Source organism: Xiphias gladius, chromosome 21 (genome assembly GCF_016859285.1).
Source record: "Xiphias gladius isolate SHS-SW01 ecotype Sanya breed wild chromosome 21, ASM1685928v1, whole genome shotgun sequence".
Lineage (NCBI taxonomy): Eukaryota > Metazoa > Chordata > Actinopteri > Istiophoriformes > Xiphiidae > Xiphias > Xiphias gladius.
This window is the reverse complement of record NC_053420.1, coordinates 20679714-20702607: the sequence shown is the minus strand read 5'-3', so window position 1 is coordinate 20702607 and position 22894 is coordinate 20679714. Positions and strand designations below refer to the sequence as shown.

Below are 22894 nucleotides of genomic sequence, written 5' to 3'. Positions count from 1 at the left end.
GTGAAAACAGAAGTCCAAAACAATATGACATCTAGCTACATGATATATATATACACACACACACACACACACACGCACACACACACGTGGTTCACGCGAGTGGATTACACCGTGAGTTTTATATCATGAACTCATGGACACCAAAACTGCAGTACACAAGCGCACAAGAGATTTTTACTGTCATTGTCCTCGATGATGAAATTGGCGTTTCATCTCCAATCCGGTCATCGAAATAGCGGCAAACAGGCAATATCAAATTTAACAACAAACTGAAAAGCGATTAATTTCATTATAACACAAACATCAACATGTGAATATCATGATATAATCCAGTTGTTTTAATGTTAAGTTAATTACGAAAAGAATGATTAGTTTGAAGAATATTTTTTATAAATACATAAAATAACGGGCATCATCACGTCCAATGTTGCATTACCCTCCGTCCGGAGGAACATAAATACTCCAGCTCAGCAGGTGGCGCAACATCAGCTCCGAGCCGGCAGAAGCGGAAGTGACAACACGGCCACACTTGTGCAGTCCTCCACGTGTGAGAGCACTTCAGTCACTGGCAGGTCCACAACAGCACCATGAAACGGCCAAGTAAGTTAACATATGCTCTTATATTAAAAAACAAACAAACAAACAAACAAAGGCCTCGTTGAGGCTTTACTGTTTGGTTCATCCACATAGCTATTAAACTATCTGCTAACAGCCGCCACTGTTTGGTCTGCATTAGCTTCGTCTTTAGCCAGCTGTTCAACCGACGTTAAACTTATTTTTATTTTTGTCTTTAGAATTAAAGAAAGCAAGTAAGCGGGTCTCATGTGCCAAACGTTATAAAATACAGAAGAAGGTAAGTGTCTAACTTTGTTATAACATTAACTTTCCACCATGACATGGAGATAAACGTTTTACAGCTTAATGGTCGATGAGGCCTGTGTGAACGTGACGAGATGACCATTGCTACACTTACTTTCTAACACTGTTTGACTCATTTTAATGTCCACAATAAGTCGAGTTACATCGCCGTGTTTCGTATTTAGGTCCGGGAGCATAACAGAAAGCTGAGAAAAGAGGCGAAGAAGAAAGGAGTGAGCAAACGAGTAAAGAAGGATCCCGGAGTGCCCAGCAGTGCTCCCTTCAAAGAGGAGGTCCTCAGGGAGGCAGAGCAGAGGAGGCTACAGGTTGGCAGTCGTGAACCTTGTCATACAGTTTATCACAATAATGACCCTATATAAATGCAGTGTTAGCTCTTAGACTGATGCATAGAACTAATCTGGACACTAGGACTCTTCAAGATGCCTCTGGGATACAGGGCTGGACTGCATGTGTGTGTCTCCTTGTGTTGGCACAGTATTTTTATTAAACCAGTGATCTGGTTGTCTGATCTCAAAATGACGTTAAATGTTTTTTTTTGTTTTTTAACAAATTCTTCACACAGATTGAAGAAGAAAAAGAGAGAAAGAGACAAGCCAAAAAAGATGAGCGAGCCCAAAAGAGGAAGAAGGAAAGGGAGGCTGCAAGTAAAGGAACAGAACCCAAGGCCAAGAAGGCTCGGCAGGTAGAAGGAAAACACTTTAGTCATCTATTAAATCAGATTTCAATCATTTTCATGTTGACCAAGTTACATTTTTTTTCTTCTTTATGTAGGATGAGAATAGAAAGCATTCAGAGAAATGCACTGCCCCAGACAAGAACTCAAAACAGTTCCTTTGCGGTGAATTAAATAAGGTAAGGACAACCCAGTCCTAGTCAGTGTTGTACAGTAGAAAGAAATTGCTTTAATGCTCTTTAGAAACTTATCTGTTAATGCTCAATCTGTTTTCCCTCTCTTCAGGTAATTGATGCATCTGATGTAGTAATAGAAGTCCTTGATGCTCGTGATCCTCTGGGGTGCAGGTGTCCACAGCTGGAGGAGGCGGTGCTGCAGAAGGGCGGGACAAAGAAACTGCTCTTGGTTTTAAACAAAATAGGTAAATGGACATGAAATGTTGCTATGTTGAGTCATAGTTAAGTACACACACCGATTAGCAGGTTTGTGGATTTTGATTAAAAGTAGGTTGACTGTACTCTAAATCATTATCTTATATTGGATTTTCTGTGTTGTAGACCTGGTACCAAAGGAGAATGTGCAGAGGTGGATACAGTGTTTACAACGGGAGTTTCCAGTTGTGGCATTTAAAGCATCAACACACATTCGGGACAAAACTGTGGTAGGAGGTGCATTTAACACAGTGATCCAAAAAAAAAAAATGGTTAGACTTTGAGCCTGCTTTACTGAAACAATGCTGCACTCTAGGTGAATTGTTGGCTTGTGACACTCTGTTGCTAGTCAAATTCAGCCTCTGGATGCGTTCAGCAACCTTTGTTTCAGCTACAGTCTTTTGAGCTAAAGCCTTCTAAACCCTATTTAATAGGTTTAATATTACATGTTCATCCCCAGCCATAGTTTGTGTGATTTTTAGCTTCTGTAGTCAGTTTGAATTCACTGCAGTGCAAATGACTCAAACATCAACTATAAAATAATTGAAGATTAAAGCCACAATATCCAAATTTTTCAGCTTTAGCTAGACAGTGAAGTTTCATCCACCATCCTTTGCTCAAATTCATCTACTGATGCGACTTCCTTTTTTATAAGCTGTCAGTCTAACCAGCCTCTTTGTGAAACCATTTCACATAATGCAGACAAGATGGATTTGCTTGATAACGCAGAAATAATTGATGTTAATGCTGTGTCTGTGTGTCAGTGAAAGATGGAGGATTGAGAAGGTTGAGCCGCTTGTGTTGTGCTGCTCTAACTGGTTAAAACCTCCAAGAGTAACAAACAAACCACAAAATCAACTGGCTCTGTCATAAGCAGAGCTGATGTGTGTGTTTGTGAACAAAAAAATAAAACTAACTTTAAAAGAAATTCCAATATCTATACGCTGTATTATTCAGAAAGTGGGAGGGAGCTTCAGACACTTGAAATACAAACCAAAAATACCCAATGTGTATTTGTGAATAGTACATAAAAGTAATTTTTGCTTGTCTGGTTCTGTCTTGATCAGCAAGCCAAGAAGAGCAGGATAGTGGCCTCCAATGAAGTCCTGGACAAATCCAGGGGAGCGACCTGCTTTGGAAGCAGCTGCCTGACTGAGCTCCTCACAAGTTATGCAGCTAACGCAGAGAATGAAGCTGCACTCAGAGTGGGTATAGTTGGTAAGCACAGCTTTCCTCAGTCTAAAACTACATTTTTCTTCCTTTTTGACAAAATGACTTTCTTTGACATTGTATTCTGTCAGCTGTAGATTTAGATGAAGTATTATTATAAGTTATGTGAGGACTTCAAATCCCTTACTGTCTTGTGCAACTCTTTGGCATAGATAGACTATATCAATTCTGGTTTCTTTTTGAGTTTGTTCAAAGTACCTAGTCTGAATCTTCAGCTTTGACACAATCTTCTTGTACCATCAGGCTTTCCTAATGTAGGGAAGAGCAGTCTCATCAACAGTATGAAGGGGATCCTGGCCTGCAACTCCGGAGTCAAGAGAGGCATCACAAAGTGAGTGACAAAAGGATGGAAGGGTCCGCTCTAATCACAAGTATAGCATTTTCTGTATCACATTGCATATTTAGTAGAATTCTCTATTACAACTTGAAGACATCATGTGAATTACTTATGTTAGTTAAAAGAGTTGGTTGGCATCACATTTGTTAGACCCTCCTTTTTACAGCTTATGCGCATGGTCAAATGTTAACCCTTACAACCCTGCAGATCCATGCAGGAGGTGCACATCTTAAAGAATGTGAAGCTAATGGATAGCCCTGGAGTCGTGGCATCACCGTCCAACCCACCAGCCTCTATGGCTCTGAGGAGCCTGCAGGTGGAGGAGGGCCAGGAGAATGTGCTGGAGGCTGTCAGGACTCTGCTCAAACAGTGTGACAAGACCCAGGTAGGAAGAGTTTTCATCACAAGAGATGTGTCGCATAACGTGTGGCGTAGTGAGATGGATTAGGCTATTCTCTTGAAAATGAAATGTATAAATGCATTTAAAGATTTCTCTCCTCACTGTTACAGATCATGCTTCAGTACAATGTCCCAGACTTCAGAAACTCCCTGGAGTTTTTAACCTTGTTCGCCAAAAAGCGTGGTTATCTTCAGAAGGGTGGAGTCGCTAACACAGAGCAGGCAGCCACAGCTTTCCTTGATGATTGGACAGGGTGAGTTTATAATTACCTAAGGGGGGGTTAAGAGGGTTGAGCAGCCATAGTGCATCAATGTGGAAATGAGGACAAAGCGCAATTCTGAAGTTCTCTTTGAAGACTTCTAATCCAACTCTGATCCTAACACTGTGCCTGGAAAGCTGCAAATATGTAAATATAATAGAGTGTGGAGTACCACATTCCTCGCCTGAACTTGATTTACAAAATTGAATGTCTCTGGTTTGTCTCCTCAGAGCCAAGCTGAGCTACTACTGTAAGGCAGCAGAGAAAAACAGCCTCCCCACGTACCTATCTGACACCGTGGTCGCTGAGATGCAGAAGGGCTGGGATCTAACCAAACTGAAAATGGGCAACGAGGAAACCCTGAGAGGTACTGGCATGTAATTTGAACTATTTTTAAATAAAAATTTGGTCAAGTTTTATTGAAGCTGTCACCAGTGTTGGGTCTTTTTATCATGCTGTAGCTTATGTTAAGCAGTTAATCTTTTTTCAGGACATATTGGTGAAGGTCTATCTGTTACTACTGTTTCTTTGAATCCGTTTTTCTGTTTACCACATTTCATCTTGCCACATTGTCATTAAATTAATATCCTTTTAAGAAATGTCTGAAAATCCTCCTTTATGAGTTTTCTTGCAGTTATAGCCACTAGACTGTTCCCTGGTTCTTAGTCCAAATTACTGGATGTATTAATATTTTACCACTTTTTAAAAAATTCTGAAAATTAAAGTTTGCACTTCTTTTTTAAACCTGTGGTAGAGGGAATGCAGGGCTCCTAAATACAGCAGCACTGATGGTCGGTCAGCTGTAATACGCCATATATGCTGTACTTCACATACGATGTAAAGAGCAACTCGGCCTCCTGGGGCCACTACATGGCTTTTACATTTTACACTTGTCAATGTACTGTAATGAAACAATGTGGTCACTTCTTCTTTTGCTCCTGTAGGTATTAGATTTCCAAACCAGGCGAGCAGCATAAGCTTCATCTCTAAAGGTCCAACTGCAGGCCTGTTGAGCGTCAGTGACATCACTGAAGAAAAACCTGGTGCTGCAGCCACAGCGAGAGAAGCCGTGCAGAACGATGAGGTAACTGTAGATGAATTTTGTTTTTGAAGAACATTCCAACGATAAAGCTGCATGAAATAATGCTAGCAGCCTGGTCAAGCATGGAAATGAGGATAAAAATGCAAGTCTTGATTTGTTTATGAAGACTTCTAATCCAACTCTGATCGTGCTGGCTGGAAATTTTATTTATTTTATTTTGAAATCACTCTGTATCTCGAGTATTGCTGGAATTTAAATTGTTGAAACATCTGCTCTTGTCGTAGCCTGAACAGACTGCAGAGGAGCCAAATAAAACAGAAGAACTGGAGAAAGAGAAGGCATCACTTAAAAGTGAATTTGTTTTTAAAAAAAAAAATCCTTTTTAATTTCTTTATTATGAAAATCTAAACCCAGTAGGTCATATTTTTACATCTTGCCTATCTTTGCAGAAGAACCCAACAAGGTGCAGTTCCAGTCTGTCCCCATTGACATCAATCTCTCTGCAGCTACAACAGATGATGCCTATGACTTCAACATGGATTTCAAATGAGCCTCGTCTGTGCTCACGTGGTCTGATGGGGATGCAGACCTGGACTTGTCAACATGCAGTGCATGACGATGCTGTTGCATGGAATCGCTGTCCCGATGCCTTTGACCATCTCTGCCTGTCCTGATAGTTGACTGGTTTCAGACTAGATTTTAGCTAGTCGTTAATGTGTGACCTCTCACTGCTTAAACCTGGAAGATGTGGACAGTTTTCCCGACAAGAACTAACCTTTATCCTAGACTACATTTTTCAGATAACATTGAATTTTGTTTGTCTAAGGCTGTGGACTCAGTATCTGTTAGGTGGTTATGTTGTTAGGTGGTGATGTATTTAATCACTGACGTCTTCTTCCTTTTTAAATGTCCAGAGGTCATTTGTAATATCGTGTCAATGCAGAATAATGTATATAGATGACTTCTTATAAATGTAACAAACCCTCTACAAAACCCTCGTCGTCTTAATGTATTTTCCCAAAACATGAATTTAAAACAGCTACACTCACTACAACTTGCTTCACTTTCAAGGACCTTTTGCAGAAAAACTGAACTGCACGCAATCTTGAAAAACACCATGTTTAAGACAGATAATTGGAAAATAAAATCACAAGATTTAAATGATAAAAATGTAAGTTTTATTATACACTTTACAAAAGTATTTACACCAGCAAGGTGAATGCATTTCAATGTATATAAAAATCCTGACAGTGAAGGGATAAAGCATGAAAATTTTGTGCAAATATTATGTTCTTCACTTTTTACTGAGGTGCAGTTTGCTTAGTGGTCTGCATAAAGTCAAACAACTACACTGTAACAGCGTGAGAGATATTTCAATACAGAATTAGTGTTTATTTATGGCGTAGTTACTGATAGCTGGGGCACCATTAACCTGGCTGCGATTAACTTCAGTTGAACTGGATTAACAGTTTATATTTGTTAGTGTCATTCAGAGCAATGGGTTTTTAAAGGGGGAAAAAGTTCAAACGGTATTTTTGTCTAATTGTGATGGAATTTCTGAACTGATCACAGACCATTGTTAAAAGTTGTTAAAACTAGGGTCTGATTAATCTTAGCTGTAATTAAGAATAATAAAATTCATAACTTTTCCACAGGAAGTAGTAAATTGAGGTAAAAACATGAGGCATCTGCATGGCTAACATGATTACAATTCAGACTCTGAAGGGAACCTTTCTAAAGCAGTTAAACTGGGGCCAACTGTGCTACACTATTATATCTGAGGTCACTATATAAAACCATTTAGTATTTGAATAAAGTAAATTAGTCATTATTTAGCTGCATGTAAACATAGTTACTTAAGTCGCAATGACTTTAGCAATGATGGCTTGAGTTGTACATGGTGATCTTGGCGTGTTGTCACAATGTATGTCATTACTACTGACTGGGACTGATGCATACATTTCTATTAAGGTCATTACGTTCAGATGCCACACCTCTCTGATGATGTTCAGGGTGAAACACTGCTCTTATAGGGACGAAAATACAGTCAATGCCTCTTTCGTAAAACAGTCCGGTTTCAACAGTTCATCAGAATATTTTGAGGAATGCAAGTCGAAGCAATCTCAAGGGCAACAATATGATGTACTATAGAAAAAAGGTAAATTCTGTGTGTTCAAGGTAATAGGAGAGTACACAGGTTTACATGTTCAGATGGTGTTAGGATGGCATGGTAGAAGTCAAATACAGGGGTGGCAGGTGAAAAGGCCTTACTTAGTTCCTGAGATATCACGAGGCGTGGTCCTACTGGGACAGGGCTGGCTTGGCTGGTTGAAAGGTTCCTGAAGCCCATTTTCAGTCTAGTTGTCCCCTGCGTGTCTTCGCACAGGATGAAATTTTCCTGTGGGGTCTGGAATGAACCACTTGTCCCACACATCAGTAAAAGAGGATGTTCTAGTCCAGGGCTTATAGTGTCCATTCCAGTGGAGGAGTTTGGCGGCTTTTACAAACTGTGGGGAGTAGCGGTTTCCAGCACCTGTACTGCCTGGAAAAGAAAGTTCGGCCATCATATGAAAATTTACATTTATGCCATACTGTCCATTGTATTTGGTGTAAAAAAAAAAAACCCACTGAATTACGAAGGAATACCTACTGGTATTGTAATTTTTTAAAAAAAAACATGCCTCCCAAAAATGGTAATTTCTGTATCAATAATCAATTCTTGTAACTAGAAAACTTGCATCCTTTACAGAGAATAGAGCTTCCAAAATTAGTTATGATTTCTGGTACAATTAAACTGACTAGATGGTTTTACAACAGCAAAATGACATCAAAAATACTGTTAAAGGAACAGTTCAACATTTTGGGAAACATGCTTATTTGCTTTCCTGTTTTGAGCATTGATACCACTCTCATATCTGCCCATTGAAAAATGGTAGGTAATGTACTGCCACGAGAGCTTTTCCTTTAAATAGTCTAAAGGTTTTTCAAACTACTCATGCACCACAAGTCTCGGGTATGTCCTAATATGGCTCTTATTGTGGATAGGTGAATGTCGAAGTATCACACAAACCTCCCAACGAAACAATAACTGTTCAGGGTTGTCCACATGTAAAATCAATTTGATCTACTGCCAATGGTTAGCTGAAGAAAAAAAAAGAAAAGAAAAAAAACACAGTCTTTCTAGTTGTCTATCAGTAGTTAACCGGAACTTACCAAGGTGCCTGATGTGCCACATGGGATCGATGTTGGAGTGGCGTTTGTAGAAAACGATGAGGAGAGGAGGAGTAGTGATACTCTCTGCCAGTGTTTTACTGTACAAATCCTCCCTGGTAAAATGAACAAATTTAGCTTAATGCTGACAAAATGAGTCCACTAGTTTACAGTAAGATATAACTAGCTCTGTTTTTTTCCTCCCCGTTGCCTGAATTCCTTTCCACCCTTCATTTCACCATTGTGAGTAACTTACTGTGTGTTAAGCTCCATCCAGTGCTCCAGCCTCCGGGTGATGTTCTGGTTCTTCCACTCGGTCAGGTTGGCGATGATGACCCCGGGGTTGAAGGAGCATGTGTTGGCCCGCATCCCCAGCTTATTGATAGCCACCTTCTTGAAGTCCAGGAAACCTATATAGTTATTCTATTGAAATAGATTCATTATGTATCTTAAGTTTCACGAGTAATATTCCACATTCAGACAGTCTTACTTTTTTTTTTTTACATAACTGAAAATAGCCAGCTTATGCAAGAGATGCCTACCTGATTTCCCGCCCCTCGAACGATGCCCTTAGCAGAAGCTGAATCACAGTCATCTGAGAAGGCAGCTGCATGTCCTGGTTTGAGGTTGGTTTCGTAAAGCTCTTGAATGTCGCCTGAGATCCCACAGAACGGGCAAAATCCATTCATTAGTTCCCTTTCTTTTACTGTTACTAACGTATCATTTTGAGGGGTAATGAGTGAAATGGTGCATGGAAAACATTTTTTTGTTTGAAAAAAAATTCATCTGCATTAGGTTTATGGACAAGGCCATTCCCTCCCTTTATGGTGGTTTTACCTTGTACAATGATATCGTCATCCAAATAGATGGCTTTCTCTGCATTGGGTATGAATGCAGGCAGATAAAACCTGGCAAACGTCAACTGAAAAACCACATTAGAACAGGGTTTGCAAGAGATGAACAAAGGTAAACAATAGCACTTATAATTATTCCGGAACAGTCATAGTACATTCAGCTGTCTCACCGGTTTTGCTGCCTCCTGCATCTGAGGATCTTTAGATATCTTCCCACTGAGGAGCTCAGGCATGAAAATAACTATCTTGTAGTTTAAATTTTTTAGCTTTGTGTTACTCAGCCACACTCTGTAGGTAAAACAAACAAAAAAAAGGTTGTGTCAGACAAAAGGTTACATAAATCAAATCTGACCTGCATTAATATGCCAAAGGGCATATAACGATATGCATGTAGCAAGACAGACGTAATTCGATGTCTTACTTTAGGTGGTCCACTGTGTCATTCAAGGTCACAATGGTGAAGCGAACATTAGCTTTACTGTTCTGGTAGACACTGTTCATGGCAGCAACCACGGCGCCGAGTCTCTCCTCAGCAGCAGTGATGAGGACAGGGATCTCCTCTCCTTTCCTCGGCGGCTCCAGTCTGAGGCCCGGAGACAACTCGGACTCAAAGGGAAGAATGGCCCCTGCATCTGGGCGAAAGATACATTGGGGATTTCACACAGTGCTTCCACGGTTTCATCTGAATGCACAATGCACTAGATATTCTGAGGGAAAAAGTGTACCCCTCAAGCAGGTAAAGAGCAGCTGGCGCACAGTACACAACTCCCGGTACAAAGATGAACATACCTGGGTGTTCCTTGTGTAAAAAGTCACTGAGGTTGAGGAGATTTCGTTCAACTATGATCAGGAAGGCTACAGCCAGCAGCACAAGGATGACCACGTTTACTAAAAGACACCGAAGAGCTGATATTAATAATAGCAGAGGTACACAGGGCAACAGTGACAGAAAGATACTAACTAAGCATCTGTTTGCTGGAAAGTAGTTATTAGATGTAAGCGGTTGCCAGTTTGCCTCAGTTTAGTCTACGAGTTTCTTTTTAACTGTTGTTTTCCATTTATACCGTCCTTTCTAAACATAATTACAGGCACGTTTTAGAGATGCAAATAAGCAACCGCTTCATCCAAACCGACTCACCTCTCCTCAGTGTCATGGCAGCAGCCACATCCGTCTCTCCAGCACGTCTGGTGAAAATAAAAACGCAAAAAACAGGTCAAATTTGATGTGAGTGCAGCCCAAGATTTGTTCTACCTTCCTGACCTACGAGGACTGAGATGTAACCTATTTGCTGCTGCACCGCTGCGTGGCGACCGCATAAGCATACGTCGGGGCCGTCTGCAAGCTGGTGGCTTTCAACTGTGTGTTCATACGCTTACATTTAAAATGTATACAGCGGAGGTGAAGTCAGCTCTAAAAAGAAACCAGTTCCAGACAGCAAAAGTAATTTGCGCTAAAGCCAAACTGCCAACTCAACATTAAGAACTTCATCCGCTATTACAGTTGCATGAAGTGATAGTTGCCCATGCGTTCGCCTGATTGTAAAATTGCATTAGTTTGCTGTTTCCAGCATACAAAAAATAGTCACGAGCTACATTTCATAATGTATTTATGTTTTATTAATTGGAGATAGAAGGCAACAACTGTAGGCTTAATATATAACAACGAAAAGTAGCCGACATACAGACGGGCAAGTCATTAAGGCAGTCAAAGCTTTCCACTAACACCAAACCAAATTTCTCAACAACACGCAGCATTTAACCAGATCCCTGCCATTTACAGATCTGTGAACCTGCGCAGCTAACATAAGTTATAACACCTTTGAGTAGCCTGATGGGTCTTTTACAGAACGACGTATCAATTTGAGGCCGGAAGTCAAACTGCTTCGGTTTACGCGAGTCAGGACCAAACTCAGATTAATCTTCTTCATTTCAAGTGCAAAGATGTTGTCTATATTCAAGTCCATCCCCACGCACATGGTAAGATTTAAATAGGCAATTTGATGTGGAGTTGTGTAGTTATGCTACTCGTGTTCCATTCATACTTTTCTGTCAAGCTAACGGTAGCCTGCCTAACGTTAGCTGGTGGATGTGGTGGTTACAATGGTAACAGCTGCTAGATAATGTGTTTATCACCCGAAACCAGCCAGCAAACTTGTCTAATTCCGCAAAATCACGTACCAAATACCAAATTAATCTAAGATGTCAGTAGCTGTTGGCTACAGAATTCTCTGTCATGAAAACGTTTAGTAAACGTGACGTTATCCTGTCACTTCTGTGTTGTCAATAAGTCCGTTCTTTTACTACTCTGGTGTTATTTAACAGGCTGCAGCAAAGATGTGTTTACCTTTATTGTGTTACAGGATTATAAAGGCCAGAAGCTAGCTGAACAGATTTTCCAAGGAATAATACTCATCTCAGCGGTAACAAACCATGACACACGCAAACTTGGGATTCAAAACATTCCACGTTTTACCTGTAGTCGGGTTCACTGATATCCTTTGCACCTTCTTTCCAGGTGATTGGATTCGTGTATGGTCTGCTCATTGAACAGTTTGGGTGGACAGTGTACATAGTCTTGGCCGGTTTTGCTGTTTCCTGCGTGGTAAGTTTTTGCTTTGTGGTGTTGTCTGCTTTATTTCTGAGGAAGGAATAACATATAGATGCGTTGTGCACCCAACATAATTAACTGAGGTTTCTGTCATTAGTGTGTTGACACAGCACCACAGATTGTCATTGTATACCATGTAACGACAGGTTTTTCTTTGATTTTTTTTTTTTTATTTTTTTTTTTTGGGGGGGGGCATAAGGCATAAACAGCAGGCAAAATCATATATCTTTTTTTTTTTCTTTTTCTTTGTTTCTGTCCTTGGCTTTAGTTGACCTTGCCCCCATGGCCCATGTACAGAAAGAATCCTCTGTCATGGCAGCCAGTTGTACCAGAGACCAGCGGGGAGTCCAGCCAAAAACCTCAGGAAAACCTCAAGAAGAAGAAGCACAAATAACTCAGAACTATCCCTGCCCAGTTGTTAATACATCTTTTTATACTGGAAATTATTTACAGTTCACATTTAAAGCATTTAGGAAGAACTTTGTTACAGTGTTTATCAGTGAAAAATTAATTACTCGTGCAGCCAAATAATAAACAGAATTGACTGAATATTGTGTCATAGTGTTTTATGTGCACTCAAAGATGCATTTCTTATATTATTTATTTATTTATTTATTTTTTGCTGTCACAGAAAGGCTTGTTTTTATATTGGTTTATTATGGAAAATAGTTGTACACAAGAAATATACATTTAAGATTTATTAGAAATAATTCAAATGTTAATATCTACAATGCATCTAAATAACATGATTTTGTGTATAAGAAAATACAATAGAGCAGCAGAAGTGAGATCTTATGTCTTCAAAGATGCAGCGAAGGTGAAACAAGTATTGAAATTCTGGCTTGCATTATAAATAAACAAATGAATGTTAAGTACAGCTAGTAGAAAGACATGGTGCTATAACATGACTTAAATCTTTGCATAGGCATCATGAAAAATGCAAGATTCATTTCAAATTCTGAGTTTGTACTGGAATGAGGTGAACAAAATTTACATATCATTTTACACGTCATTCCATATGACTGGCTGTATGGTGGCAGTCCTGTGAGGAAAACCTGCAGTCAAATGAGATGCAAGTTGCATGCAAGCAGAAGGAGGAAAGTAGCAATGCTGCACAACCAAGGTGGTCTTTTGGCAGGAGACAAATTTATCTTCTTGAACAATATTGACCGATTTTCACTTTAGTACAAGTTTCAAAGTATCCTCTTATGCAAGAACTGTCAAAATGATTGCCTCATGAGCAGCTTCTCGCAAGTTCTCAAAAAAAGGCGAATGTGGATACTCCCCTGTATACACTGTTCTTCTCTAAATCTTGAAGGCAATATCCTCAAAGAATTTCAGCTGCCTCACCATCACAGCATAAGCTTGGTACTTCTCATCCCCCATCTGGTCACGAAGGCACAGCTGCAGTAAGAAAAAGGAACTGACATTAGTTAAACAAAGGGCAAGTGAATTAACTGCTTGAGTTCTAGGCAAACTGGGTTTTGCACTTTGCAGACAAATGAATTACACTGAATGGACAAGTAAATCAATTATATGAAAGGAATATCATACATAGTCTAACTTAATTAACTTACAGTCTCAGTGGGTGTCATTTATTTGTGAAAAAATGCTTTGTATCTATGTTTGCATATGACAGAACTCAATTAACATAAAGAAAATATTCAATTAATGCCCATACCTAACCAATGCAATTATAAAATCAGTTAACAACTTCTGTATGTAACTTGTACACCTGGCTACTATCTATATGACTCCTAATGTACTTCCTGGTATAGTGCACAACGTGTTTCACTTAGGGAAACCATAATATCCCTAAGTAAATGGTAAATGGACTGCACTTACATAGCACTTTCCTAGTCTCACTGACCACTCAAAGCGCCTTACACTACTGCCACATTCACCCATTCACCCATTCACACACACACACACACACACACACACACACACACACACACACACACACACACACGCACACACATTCACACAGTGCTTTTTCAATATAAACAGCACATTTCTGTACACATACACACAGTCACACACCAATGATACATCTGAGGCAATTTGGGGCTCAGTATCTTGCCCAAGGACACTTCGACACGCAGACTGGAGGAGCCGGGGATCGAACCAACCTTCCGGTTAGTGGACAACCCGCTCTCCTCCTGAGCCACAGCCACTCCCAATCTATCTGCAAAGCACTGAGCACAAAAGAACAAACCAACAAACACATTGCCTGAGCTCCTATTCATAGTTATTCCTCCTGACCACTTAATAACGTTGCTTAAAATTTTTTTATCAGGGGTACAGTATATATGATTTGGTATGACGTGTTTTACTTCTTCAAAACCGTACTTCTCGTTTGGTGTCATCCTCCTCCTCCATGATTTCCAGCACTCTGTCCAGCAGCTTGACCCCCAGGCCCTTCACCACATCTGTTCTCAGGTGTTCTATGGCTCTTCTTATCTTGGCTGGACCAGATGTGGAGCCTTTTGGAGACACAGACTTGGTAAACACAAGGAAGCTTCAGAATTGCTGACTGACTGATGACAACAGGGTTTGATCAATAGTATCCAACCTTTTGGTATTTCACCGAGTGATAAGTTCTCTGCTTCCTCTCGAGCCTTCCCATGAAGCACCAGGGTGTCCCTGTACTTCCTGTTAAGTTTAAATTCTGGCAGTGCTGTAGAGCCATATCTGCTTTTGTCCACGTCGCTCACACCATTTCCAACATCCATTCTCAAAGTTTGGGTCATCATGTGCACTAAATCCTGCATGTCACTTGATTCAGTCTTCCTGCAGATGACCCATAAATCATGGATTATACAGTGAGGTGACCGTAATTGAGTTTAGATGAATTGTAGTTGATGTTTATTTTCTCACCTCTCCCTGCAGTCTCCCTCTGAACGCTCTGTGGAACTCGTGGATGAGCTGCATTCATCATCATCTGACCTTCGCTCCGGCGACTTATCTGACTGTAATGAAGCATATCTCACTGTCCTGACAGAAGTTTTGACACAGACTTCTGATTTAAATTCACTGTACCATAAACAGATTAGCCCTACAAGGCAAAGTCAGCCTTTTTTGTTATATTGGTAGACATTCCAATAGTGCCGTTTCCTTTTTACGACTGTATGAAGTACAATTGAATGTAATAGTGGTGGGGTGTCAGTACCTTACTGTCGGTCCCAGTTATAGAGTCTGAAACAGATCTGGTAACTGGGGCATTGTAGTGCTCAGCCTTGGAAGTGACATCATAAGATGCCCTTCTTACAGCACCAAGTCCTGGGGAAAGAGCATAAAAGTAATCAAGGAAAAAAATATGAAATAACAACTATTCCTTCTCTATTTTTTATAGAGTTGAAATAATGAATAGAACATTTCCCTTAAAATGTGCATGTACACGTGTCTGTTTCTCAGTATGATTAAGTGTATACACCAATCTACCACAACATTACAACCACCTGGCTAATATTGCCTAGTTCCCCCCCTCATGCTGCAGAAGCAGCTCTGACCCGTTGAAGCATGGGCTCCACAAGACGTCTGATGGTGTTCTGTGATATCAGGACCTTAGCATCAGGTCCTTTAAGTTGCGAGGTGGGGCCCTCCATGGATCGGACTTGTTTTCTGGAACATCCCACAGATGCTCCATCAGACTGATATCTGGGGAATTTGGTAGCCAAGTCAACACCTTGCACTACTGGTTTCCCAGTAGAACATTGCCCAGAGCATCACGCTACCTCGGCCGGCTTACCTTCTTCCCATAGTGCATCCTGCTGCCATCCCTTTCCTGGGTAAACAACGCACACACACCCGGCCGTCCACATGATGTAAGAGAACACATGATTCATCAGACCAGGCCACCTTTTTCCATTGCTCTGTGGTCCAGTTCTGATGCTCACGTGCCCATTTTAGGTGCTTTCGGCATTAGACAGGGGTCAGCATTGGCACTCTGACCGGTCTGTGGGTGCACAGTCCAATATGCAGCCAGCTGTGACGCACAGTGTGATCTGACACCTTTCTGTCATAATGATCTTAAGGTTTTCAGCAATTTGTGCTACAGTTGCTCTTTTGTGGGATTGGACCACACAGGCCAGCCCTCACACATCACGCACAAAGAGCTTTGGGTGCCCATGACCTTGTCACCGGTTTTGGTAGGTACTAACCACTGCATACTGGGAACACAAGGTCTGCAATTTTGGAGATGCTCTGACCCAGTCGTCTAGCCATCACAATTTGGCCCTTGTCAAAGTTGTTCAGATCCTTACGCTGATCCTTACAGACTGTTCACTTGCTGAGATAATCAATGTTATTCACTTCACCTGTTAGTGGTTTTAACATTGTGGTTGATCAGTGTACATGTGTATATATGCAAGTGCATTTTATTGAAATACTGTTTTTTTCATTGCTTTATTACCTCCGCCAAGGAGGTTATGTGATCACCCGTGTCTATTTGTTTGTTGGTTTGTTTGTTTGTTTGTTTATTGTCAGCAGGATTATGCAGAAACCTGAACTGATTTGCACCAAACTTGGGGGAGGGATGGGCCAGGCAAAAACCCAATAAATTTTGGGGCAGATCTGGATCATTTACTATGAATTTGAATTTTTTTCCTCTGAAGTCTGGTGTATGTTGCTTGACACTGGTCTTGGTGGAGGTCTGTGCACTAGTGAGCGCATTTTCTATTTCAAACCTTCCATAAGTTACATTTTACAGTTTTTTTGTATTGGTTTAACTATAAAGTTCTGGTTTCAGTTAGGAATGCACAGTAAGTACCTGGTTGACTGGCACTCTCTTGGGACTGCCTCAGTCTCCTTCTCTCTCTGGCAGACAGAGGACGATCCTGAAAATAAAATTGACCTGCATGTTATGTTACTGATAAACTGCATCTGCTGACTTCAGCAAGAAAAGACCACTACCAAAAACAATTAACCAAGAGCTGAAAAAAACCGGATTCTATTTAACTTTCAAGATAACAATCACAAAGCTCTGGGAGGAAATTATTTACAGGGGTCTTCCAATCAGTAATGTAATGTGATAAAATCTACCACTGACTGTAAAAAACAATGCATTCTCAAAAAGCTAATTAGTTGTTTAAGATTTCAGAAATGTTGATTAAGCTTAATCGTTTTGCCAAAAAAAAAGTGTGTTTTAGGCAAAATGGTTATTCAGAAATGTTTATGGTTGAGTAGTAATGTGGCTGTATACACTGTGTGAGTAGAGGAGCACTCTCACCTGTGGCAGTAGTAAAAATCCCTCCCTACAGGAACTAGCTGATGTGGAGGTTGCAGCCACATCAGTTTTCTTGCTCTCTGTGCTCCTCCTGTTCCTCTTCCTCCCATCCATGGCTCTGTTCTCAACAGGAGGTGGAGGTAAAGGTCTAGGAGCAGTCATCTTGGACTAAAAGAAGACAAAAAAGATACAAGATTGACTGAATTAATCTCTCTGAATCTTAAAGAACATAAAACTGTGATTTCCTAGGAAAATAAAAAAAAGTTTCTCTCATTTTTTAATGCTGTTACATTATCATAATAATAAAGGTAACATTACATTATATATTTCTATAAATGTAAGTACCTTTAACCCGAAAGTTTCCTGCATTATAGCAACCTAATATCAACTCCTGTATCGATCTTTACCTTGTCCTGATCCCCAGGTGTCCATCTTATGTCCCTTGCTCTGTGCTGCTGTGATATAGAAGGTTCTGATGAAAATTGCAGGGGAGCTTGGCATGGACTGGTCAGACCCGGCTTAATGACTGGTAATGGAGTTTCCTCCTGATTAGGCTCCTAAACAAACACAATTACACTTTTTTTCCCCACTGTGGCAAAAATCTTTCCACAAAACACAAAAAAAATTCCTGCACTTTGTCCCACTGGGTGTTAGCTATGTTACAAAGTCAGCTTAGGGGCCTTATTCTGGCAGGAGTTCACCGAATGAGTGCAAGAATTTTTATTCTTACCAGTGGTGGAGGGAACAGCTCTAACAGCTTTTCAGTAGATTCCAATTTGTCCTAAAAAGAAATAAATTAACACACATAAAACAGACAAAAGAACAATTAATGAGAAAACAACATGGTATCACTCGGTTTGAATTCAGCACTTACTTGGATTTCTGAGGTATATAGGTGTTGTGTTGGCGCTCTCTTGACAAGGGTCATGGTGTCATTTTTACTGTCCATAGCCACTCTGATATTTTCTATGTGAGCAGATGTCCTCTCAGGGATAGAAAAAGCAGCCCCTTTTCCCTCCATTTCTACATTTGGGCTCTGCATGTCAGCTTGTTGAAGTAACTCCATGGTATCATCCTTGTCATACACATCTGACATCTGCTTCTCCCCACAGACAGAAAATGTATCCCCAGGGTTTGGCGTGGCCTGTTGCTGAATGTCTAACAATCCATTGGGTGCCCTTCTCTCCTCTCCTCCGCTACTGCCAAGACATGACACAGACTTCAGAGGGAGCTTAACAGGAGAAGGAGGGGGAGTAGGATTTAGTTTCCCTCTTCCCTTGCTGTCTTTGTGCACACTGTGAGTAACATGTTCATTATCTGCCCGGGGGTGTGACACAACTGACTGGGGCCTCTGCACTTGTCTCTGCAACAGGTCCTCATCATCCTGCCGTTGGATATCTATACTGATGTTGTTGACGGTTGCCAGGGATGCAAGGCTGCCTTTGAGAGCCTCAGGTGAAGAAGGTTTGGGTGGTGGAGGCGTTTGGACTGGAGTGCAGTCGGTGACGCTGTTCCAAACTTTATGCTGTTGTTCTTTCTAAGGATGATGTGGAAAAACACAAACCATAGAAAAAAGCTGATGATTCCCTGCCTGACATGAGAACGGAATAGGCTTGGGTAAGCAGCTTCAACTTTGTAACAATCACAGCAATCCACGAGACTGTTTGTTTGACATCTTACTACTTTGATGACAAGGATAAATCTACACGTGCATATTGAGAATAAATACAAATTAATGGAACTTACTCAGAATTGGTCATTTGTAAAACCTGGATGCAATGTCATGTATGTTATTAATTTTTCCTATTGATTCTGTGTCAAGATAGAAGACTCTAAAAAGTGTTTACAAAATACTCAGGGATAAGTTTTATACCACAGAAACAACACTTTAACAACTGCTTAGTGTGACCAAGTAAGAATAATGTCACTGAGAGAGCAAAAAGAAATGTCATTTACTTAAATATCCTAATCAGATTAATTAAGCTTACACATAATAATACATTTTGTCTTTATTGCTATCTATTTGCTAAGTACAGTAGCCCCCTATTAGCAGCAGTTATAACTGACATTGTTAAAGTTTGGCAAATGCATTACAGCCAATGACAGCCAAATCGAAGTGGCAAATATATAACAGTATAGTATAACAGGAAATAAATACATGTTGCTATTGGTCTAATATACATTAATATATATAAAAAGTAAATAATAGCATACATTTTAGTGAGTGAATACACAAAAAATTAATACTGAGTGACTAAGAAATAACATGTTATAAATTAATAATAGTGATGATAACAAACAATTAAGGCCTTCAAAAATTAAAGGCCTCAGGGTTTTCTATATAAAATCAGTCTTGCTATTGGTGAGTCACTCACCCTTTTCACCCTGGCAAGAGGTTCAGGCTGAGGACTTGGAGGCAGCCTCTCTGGTTTTGGCTGAGGTGATACAACAGACGATGCATTGTTGGCTTTACAATCACCACTGCCACTCGCCGCTTTCTTTCTTGACTTGGCAGTTTTTCTGGTGTGGAAAGAAACAAAACAATTACAAGCATCTGAGAACAGTTCAAATCCGTTTTCTCATGCTAGAAGCACCAAAAAAGGTGAATAGAGATAAATATCATTGTGGAGAATGATTTTGAAGTACACAGACTTTGGGTTAAGTTTTGGCACCAAATAATTAACTTCAAAGAAATAAATAATAAATGGCAAGAAGGTTTGCGGTCAGTGACACCTACTCTTTGGTGGCATCAAGGAACATGGCAATTTGTCTTTTGATGTAGGGCTGCCTGAGGATAAGTTTGACATCAGGCCTTTCTTCAGGTCTCTTACATAGCATGCTCTTGATCAGATCTCCAAGCTGGGGATCATATCTACTAGGCATCTGTGGCAGCTGATGAGAAAACCAGAGGAAAAATGTTAAGAATTATTGTCTATTTTTCCGCAATATTTTTAGATAATGGGGGTCCAGACAAATGACATGCTGTCTTATCAGGACAAGAATCAAGTATTAAAATCCTGGAGAAGATGACTGAAGTCACCAATCATGCCAACATTTATTACTTTGGGCGGGAACAAGACTATATTAAATCACAGTCTGTGCTTGGAGCTTAAAAAATGTCATTGAACTCTGCTGACATACTCACAGAATGATCAACAAACTTCAGATTCAGAAGACTAACTATATCATATAGATGTGTACAAAAAGAATTATTTCCGTTTAATAGAAAAGCATACATAATTTGTTCGAAAAATAAAATGCATTGTGTAACTAATTACAGTTCAAACTTGACCTGAATTGCATACCTAATAAAATACACATTTTCAAAGAGATGAAACCTACCTTTCCTTCTACTATGCGATAAACCAGTGAGTTCATGTCCTTGGCATTGAAGGCATGTTTAAGTGTGGACATTTCATACACACAGCAACCCAGGGCCCATACATCTGACTAGAGAAAAAATACATCCAATGTAAAGAAGTTCCCATACAGAAATAAACTAACACATGTTGAGAGCACATAATCCAAATACCTTGTGGTTATAGGGTTTATTGGAAAAGAGCTCAGGACTCATGTAGTAAGGGGTTCCTATGAGTGTGCTGGCCATATCATTCTGGTTCTCCAATACTCGTGCAATGCCAAGGTCCCCAACTTTGATGATGTTGGTTTTTGTCAGGAAGATGTTCTGTGTTTTAAGATCTCGGTGAAGAATATTTCTCTCATGCAGGTACTGAAAAGCAAAATTTAAACAATGACCTTAAATATACTGTAGTCATGTAAAGAAAAAAGAATTATGTCTGACTTCAAGTGGACCTCACTTTCAATATTACAATATACCACACCTGGAGTGCCATGGCTATTTGGACAAACCACTCCACCACCTGCCTCTCAGGTAAGAGTTCCCCCTTTTGTTGTTTAAGTCTGTGATAGAGATCACCACCTTCACAGAAACCCATCACGATGTACAGCTGGCAGTCATCTCCTTCCCAAGACTCCCTGTATGTCACAATGTTAGGATGTCTCAGCTGGGACAGAAGCTGTGCCTCCTGTTCTGCAGCGCGTCGCTCCCGCTTCGAGGAGGTGGTTAAATTCAGCTTCTTTATAACATACTGAAACAGAAGCAAAAAACATACTCACTCACAGGGATGTAAATCAAGGAGACCATACAATTATTGTCATTCTGTATTCGTAAACATGATAAATTCAGAAACCAAAACGCAAGGAAGAAAACATGTTAAGTCACCATAAGATGGACAACATTTCCAAACAGATGGCAATGAACTGAACTATGATTAAATCACGTTCACATAATTATGTTATTTTTGCAGAAGTCAATGACTGATGGAGACCAGGGATTTACAAATCCTGTCAATGTCAGTGAACAAATGAAATTTCTAAATTAATGAAACACTGACATAGGCGCTATTCAGCGAATATTTTTGATGTTGTTTTCAGGCATAGTTAACTACGAAGCTTCCTCTCCAGGAGGTTGATAACAGTCAACGCGATGGTCAGTAGTATCAATTAAGTATGCAGCTATAGTTTCTTAGGGTTTAACAGTTTAAATTATATAGTTCCTCAAACCCTTTAAGGACTTTTTGGGGAACGTTACGTACAAGAGCGTAAACAAATGTATGAGGTTTTAGCCGACTTTAGCTAACTTTAAGCTAGCTCTCTGTAGCTTCAAACCTGGTTGTTGTAAGATGTAATGCGACTACAAAAACATTTGTGAATAACATTAAACGTTGCCTATTTTATCTGCCGTGGCTTGTGTTGAACTCCATACATGTTTCTCGTTTCTCACCTGTTTTCTGTCTGATTTGTGTTTCACCAGGTTCACCTCCCCATAGCTCCCTTTCCCAACGACCCTGATGAAGGTATAATTATTCATCATTCTTCAAAACTCATTATAACGCGACATGAAACGCCGAACACGTTACAGGGCACCCCCTGCCAGATTAACAACTATTATTTCGTCCAATTCTCCGGATGTGAAGACTAGATATTCGTATGAAATGTGTTTAGAAAAGTTGGCGCTAGCTGAGCGCCAGCGATGAGATTTTTGAAAACGCAGGAAATCGGGAGCAGTCGATAGTTTTTCGTCACTAGGCAACTGGCGGCTCGCTGCCGACGATGATGATGAGAGGGTCCAGCTGGACCAAAAACACAGCTGCGTTTGCACCACAGCGCCACCCAGCGTCCGCAGCCACACACCGGAGCAGCCTTGTTACGGGGACATTTTGAAGCAGAGACGCTACGTTTCTTCTGTAATTAATAATCAGCCCTCTGGTTAGACTTGGATAACTGGTTGGCAACTAAACTAGGCCATGCATCCTTCCAAGGAAGGGTGAGGTTCCGAACAAATTTAATAAACAGCGTGTCACCTTCTGAAAGCCGCACTGGGTTTTTTTAGAAATACTCTGCTTTTACTTGGGAGATTCTTTATTAATAAATGTAGAAGTTGCAAAAAAATAAAAAAATACCTTTGCTTACCTGGAATTGTATAATGCCGGATTGTTGCATGTTAATAAGGAGAAAAAAATAAAAGGCCTGGTTGTAATAACAACGCGTGTGAATAATAATTTAAATGATGCCTGGAACTGCTTCAATTAAATGACACCTTAATTTAGGTCATTACGGTCATTTAGGTCGTTCATTTAGGTCACGTACACATGTTCTCTTTGTGCTATGACATGTCAGTAATGTCTACCGTGAAAAAGACCTCATACATAACATAAAGAAAA

At 40.2% G+C, this 22894-nt stretch overlaps 4 protein-coding genes and 2 non-coding genes across 9 annotated transcripts; 4 read left to right on the top strand and 2 right to left on the bottom strand.

Annotated features, from left to right (window-relative positions):
* The first annotated feature begins 469 nt into the window (after positions 1 to 469).
* On the top strand, positions 470 to 6244 carry gnl3 (guanine nucleotide binding protein-like 3 (nucleolar)). 3 transcript variants are annotated; one of them, XM_040159090.1, is made up of 15 exons: positions 470 to 600; positions 795 to 853; positions 1044 to 1184; positions 1442 to 1561; positions 1651 to 1731; positions 1838 to 1973; positions 2110 to 2213; positions 3051 to 3201; positions 3457 to 3544; positions 3758 to 3935; positions 4061 to 4203; positions 4440 to 4576; positions 5154 to 5293; positions 5536 to 5602; positions 5669 to 6244. In XM_040159090.1, exons 1-15 carry the CDS (start codon positions 588 to 590, stop codon positions 5923 to 5925), a joined length of 1815 nt encoding a protein of 604 aa, XP_040015024.1. In that variant the 5' UTR covers positions 470 to 587; the 3' UTR covers positions 5926 to 6244. The 3 variants fall into 3 exon arrangements, with proteins under 3 accessions (XP_040015024.1, XP_040015026.1, XP_040015025.1); XM_040159092.1 differs by having other exon boundaries at positions 5704 to 5913; XM_040159091.1 differs by having other exon boundaries at positions 5701 to 5913.
* On the top strand, positions 2755 to 2888 carry LOC120783515. Its single transcript, XR_005706349.1, has one exon. It is a non-coding gene; the product is annotated as a small nucleolar RNA SNORA47 (small nucleolar RNA).
* On the top strand, positions 4264 to 4337 carry LOC120783513. The gene has a single exon (XR_005706347.1). It is a non-coding gene; the product is annotated as a small nucleolar RNA SNORD19 (small nucleolar RNA).
* Positions 6245 to 6440: 196 nt separating the features above from the next.
* On the bottom strand, positions 6441 to 11823 carry glt8d1 (glycosyltransferase 8 domain containing 1). 2 transcript variants are annotated; one of them, XM_040159094.1, is made up of 10 exons: positions 11789 to 11823; positions 10454 to 10500; positions 10105 to 10203; positions 9737 to 9947; positions 9486 to 9603; positions 9299 to 9383; positions 9004 to 9116; positions 8718 to 8884; positions 8465 to 8577; positions 6441 to 7793 (listed from the first exon to the last, which is right to left on the bottom strand). In XM_040159094.1, exons 2-10 carry the CDS (start codon positions 10467 to 10469, stop codon positions 7609 to 7611), a joined length of 1107 nt encoding a protein of 368 aa, XP_040015028.1. In that variant the 5' UTR covers positions 10470 to 10500; positions 11789 to 11823; the 3' UTR covers positions 6441 to 7608. The 2 variants fall into 2 exon arrangements, with proteins under 2 accessions (XP_040015028.1, XP_040015027.1); XM_040159093.1 differs by lacking the exon at positions 11789 to 11823 and adding an exon at positions 10693 to 10810.
* spcs1 (signal peptidase complex subunit 1) lies at positions 11082 to 12472 on the top strand. Its single transcript, XM_040159096.1, has 4 exons — positions 11082 to 11292; positions 11676 to 11735; positions 11831 to 11917; positions 12192 to 12472. The coding sequence occupies exons 1-4, from the start codon at positions 11257 to 11259 to the stop codon at positions 12315 to 12317; spliced, it is 309 nt and encodes a 102-aa protein (XP_040015030.1). The 5' UTR covers positions 11082 to 11256; the 3' UTR covers positions 12318 to 12472.
* nek4 (NIMA-related kinase 4) lies at positions 12464 to 22294 on the bottom strand. Its single transcript, XM_040159089.1, has 16 exons — positions 21955 to 22294; positions 20993 to 21259; positions 20683 to 20880; positions 20493 to 20600; positions 19888 to 20042; positions 19526 to 19670; positions 18025 to 18687; positions 17881 to 17931; positions 17558 to 17707; positions 17154 to 17318; positions 16695 to 16761; positions 15096 to 15205; positions 14804 to 14895; positions 14499 to 14716; positions 14276 to 14409; positions 12464 to 13327 (listed from the first exon to the last, which is right to left on the bottom strand). The coding sequence occupies exons 1-16, from the start codon at positions 22042 to 22044 to the stop codon at positions 13229 to 13231; spliced, it is 2712 nt and encodes a 903-aa protein (XP_040015023.1). The 5' UTR covers positions 22045 to 22294; the 3' UTR covers positions 12464 to 13228.
* Positions 22295 to 22894: the final 600 nt, after the last annotated feature.

Coding starts and splice junctions, on each gene's coding strand:
- gnl3 (XM_040159090.1), top strand. Junction 1,185..1,441: donor CAGAGCAGAGGAGGCTACAG/GTTGGCAGTCGT, acceptor TTCTTCACACAG/ATTGAAGAAGAAAAAGAGAG. Junction 2,214..3,050: donor ACATTCGGGACAAAACTGTG/GTAGGAGGTGCA, acceptor TGTCTTGATCAG/CAAGCCAAGAAGAGCAGGAT.
- glt8d1 (XM_040159094.1), bottom strand. Junction 9,384..9,485: donor TGCAGGAGGCAGCAAAACCG/GTGAGACAGCTG, acceptor GTGGTTTTTCAG/TTGACGTTTGCCAGGTTTTA. Junction 7,794..8,464: donor GTGGCACATCAGGCACCTTG/GTAAGTTCCGGT, acceptor TTTCTTTTCCAG/GCAGTACAGGTGCTGGAAAC.
- spcs1 (XM_040159096.1), top strand. CDS start 11,257: ATGTTGTCTATATTCAAGTCCATCCCCACGCACATG. Junction 11,736..11,830: donor GAATAATACTCATCTCAGCG/GTAACAAACCAT, acceptor CCTTCTTTCCAG/GTGATTGGATTCGTGTATGG. Junction 11,918..12,191: donor GTTTTGCTGTTTCCTGCGTG/GTAAGTTTTTGC, acceptor CCTTGGCTTTAG/TTGACCTTGCCCCCATGGCC.
- nek4 (XM_040159089.1), bottom strand. CDS start 22,044: ATGATGAATAATTATACCTTCATCAGGGTCGTTGGGAAAGGGAGCTAT. Junction 21,260..21,954: donor ACAAATCAGACAGAAAACAG/GTGAGAAACGAG, acceptor CTTCTGTTTCAG/TATGTTATAAAGAAGCTGAA. Junction 20,043..20,492: donor ATCGCATAGTAGAAGGAAAG/GTAGGTTTCATC, acceptor TTTTCTCATCAG/CTGCCACAGATGCCTAGTAG.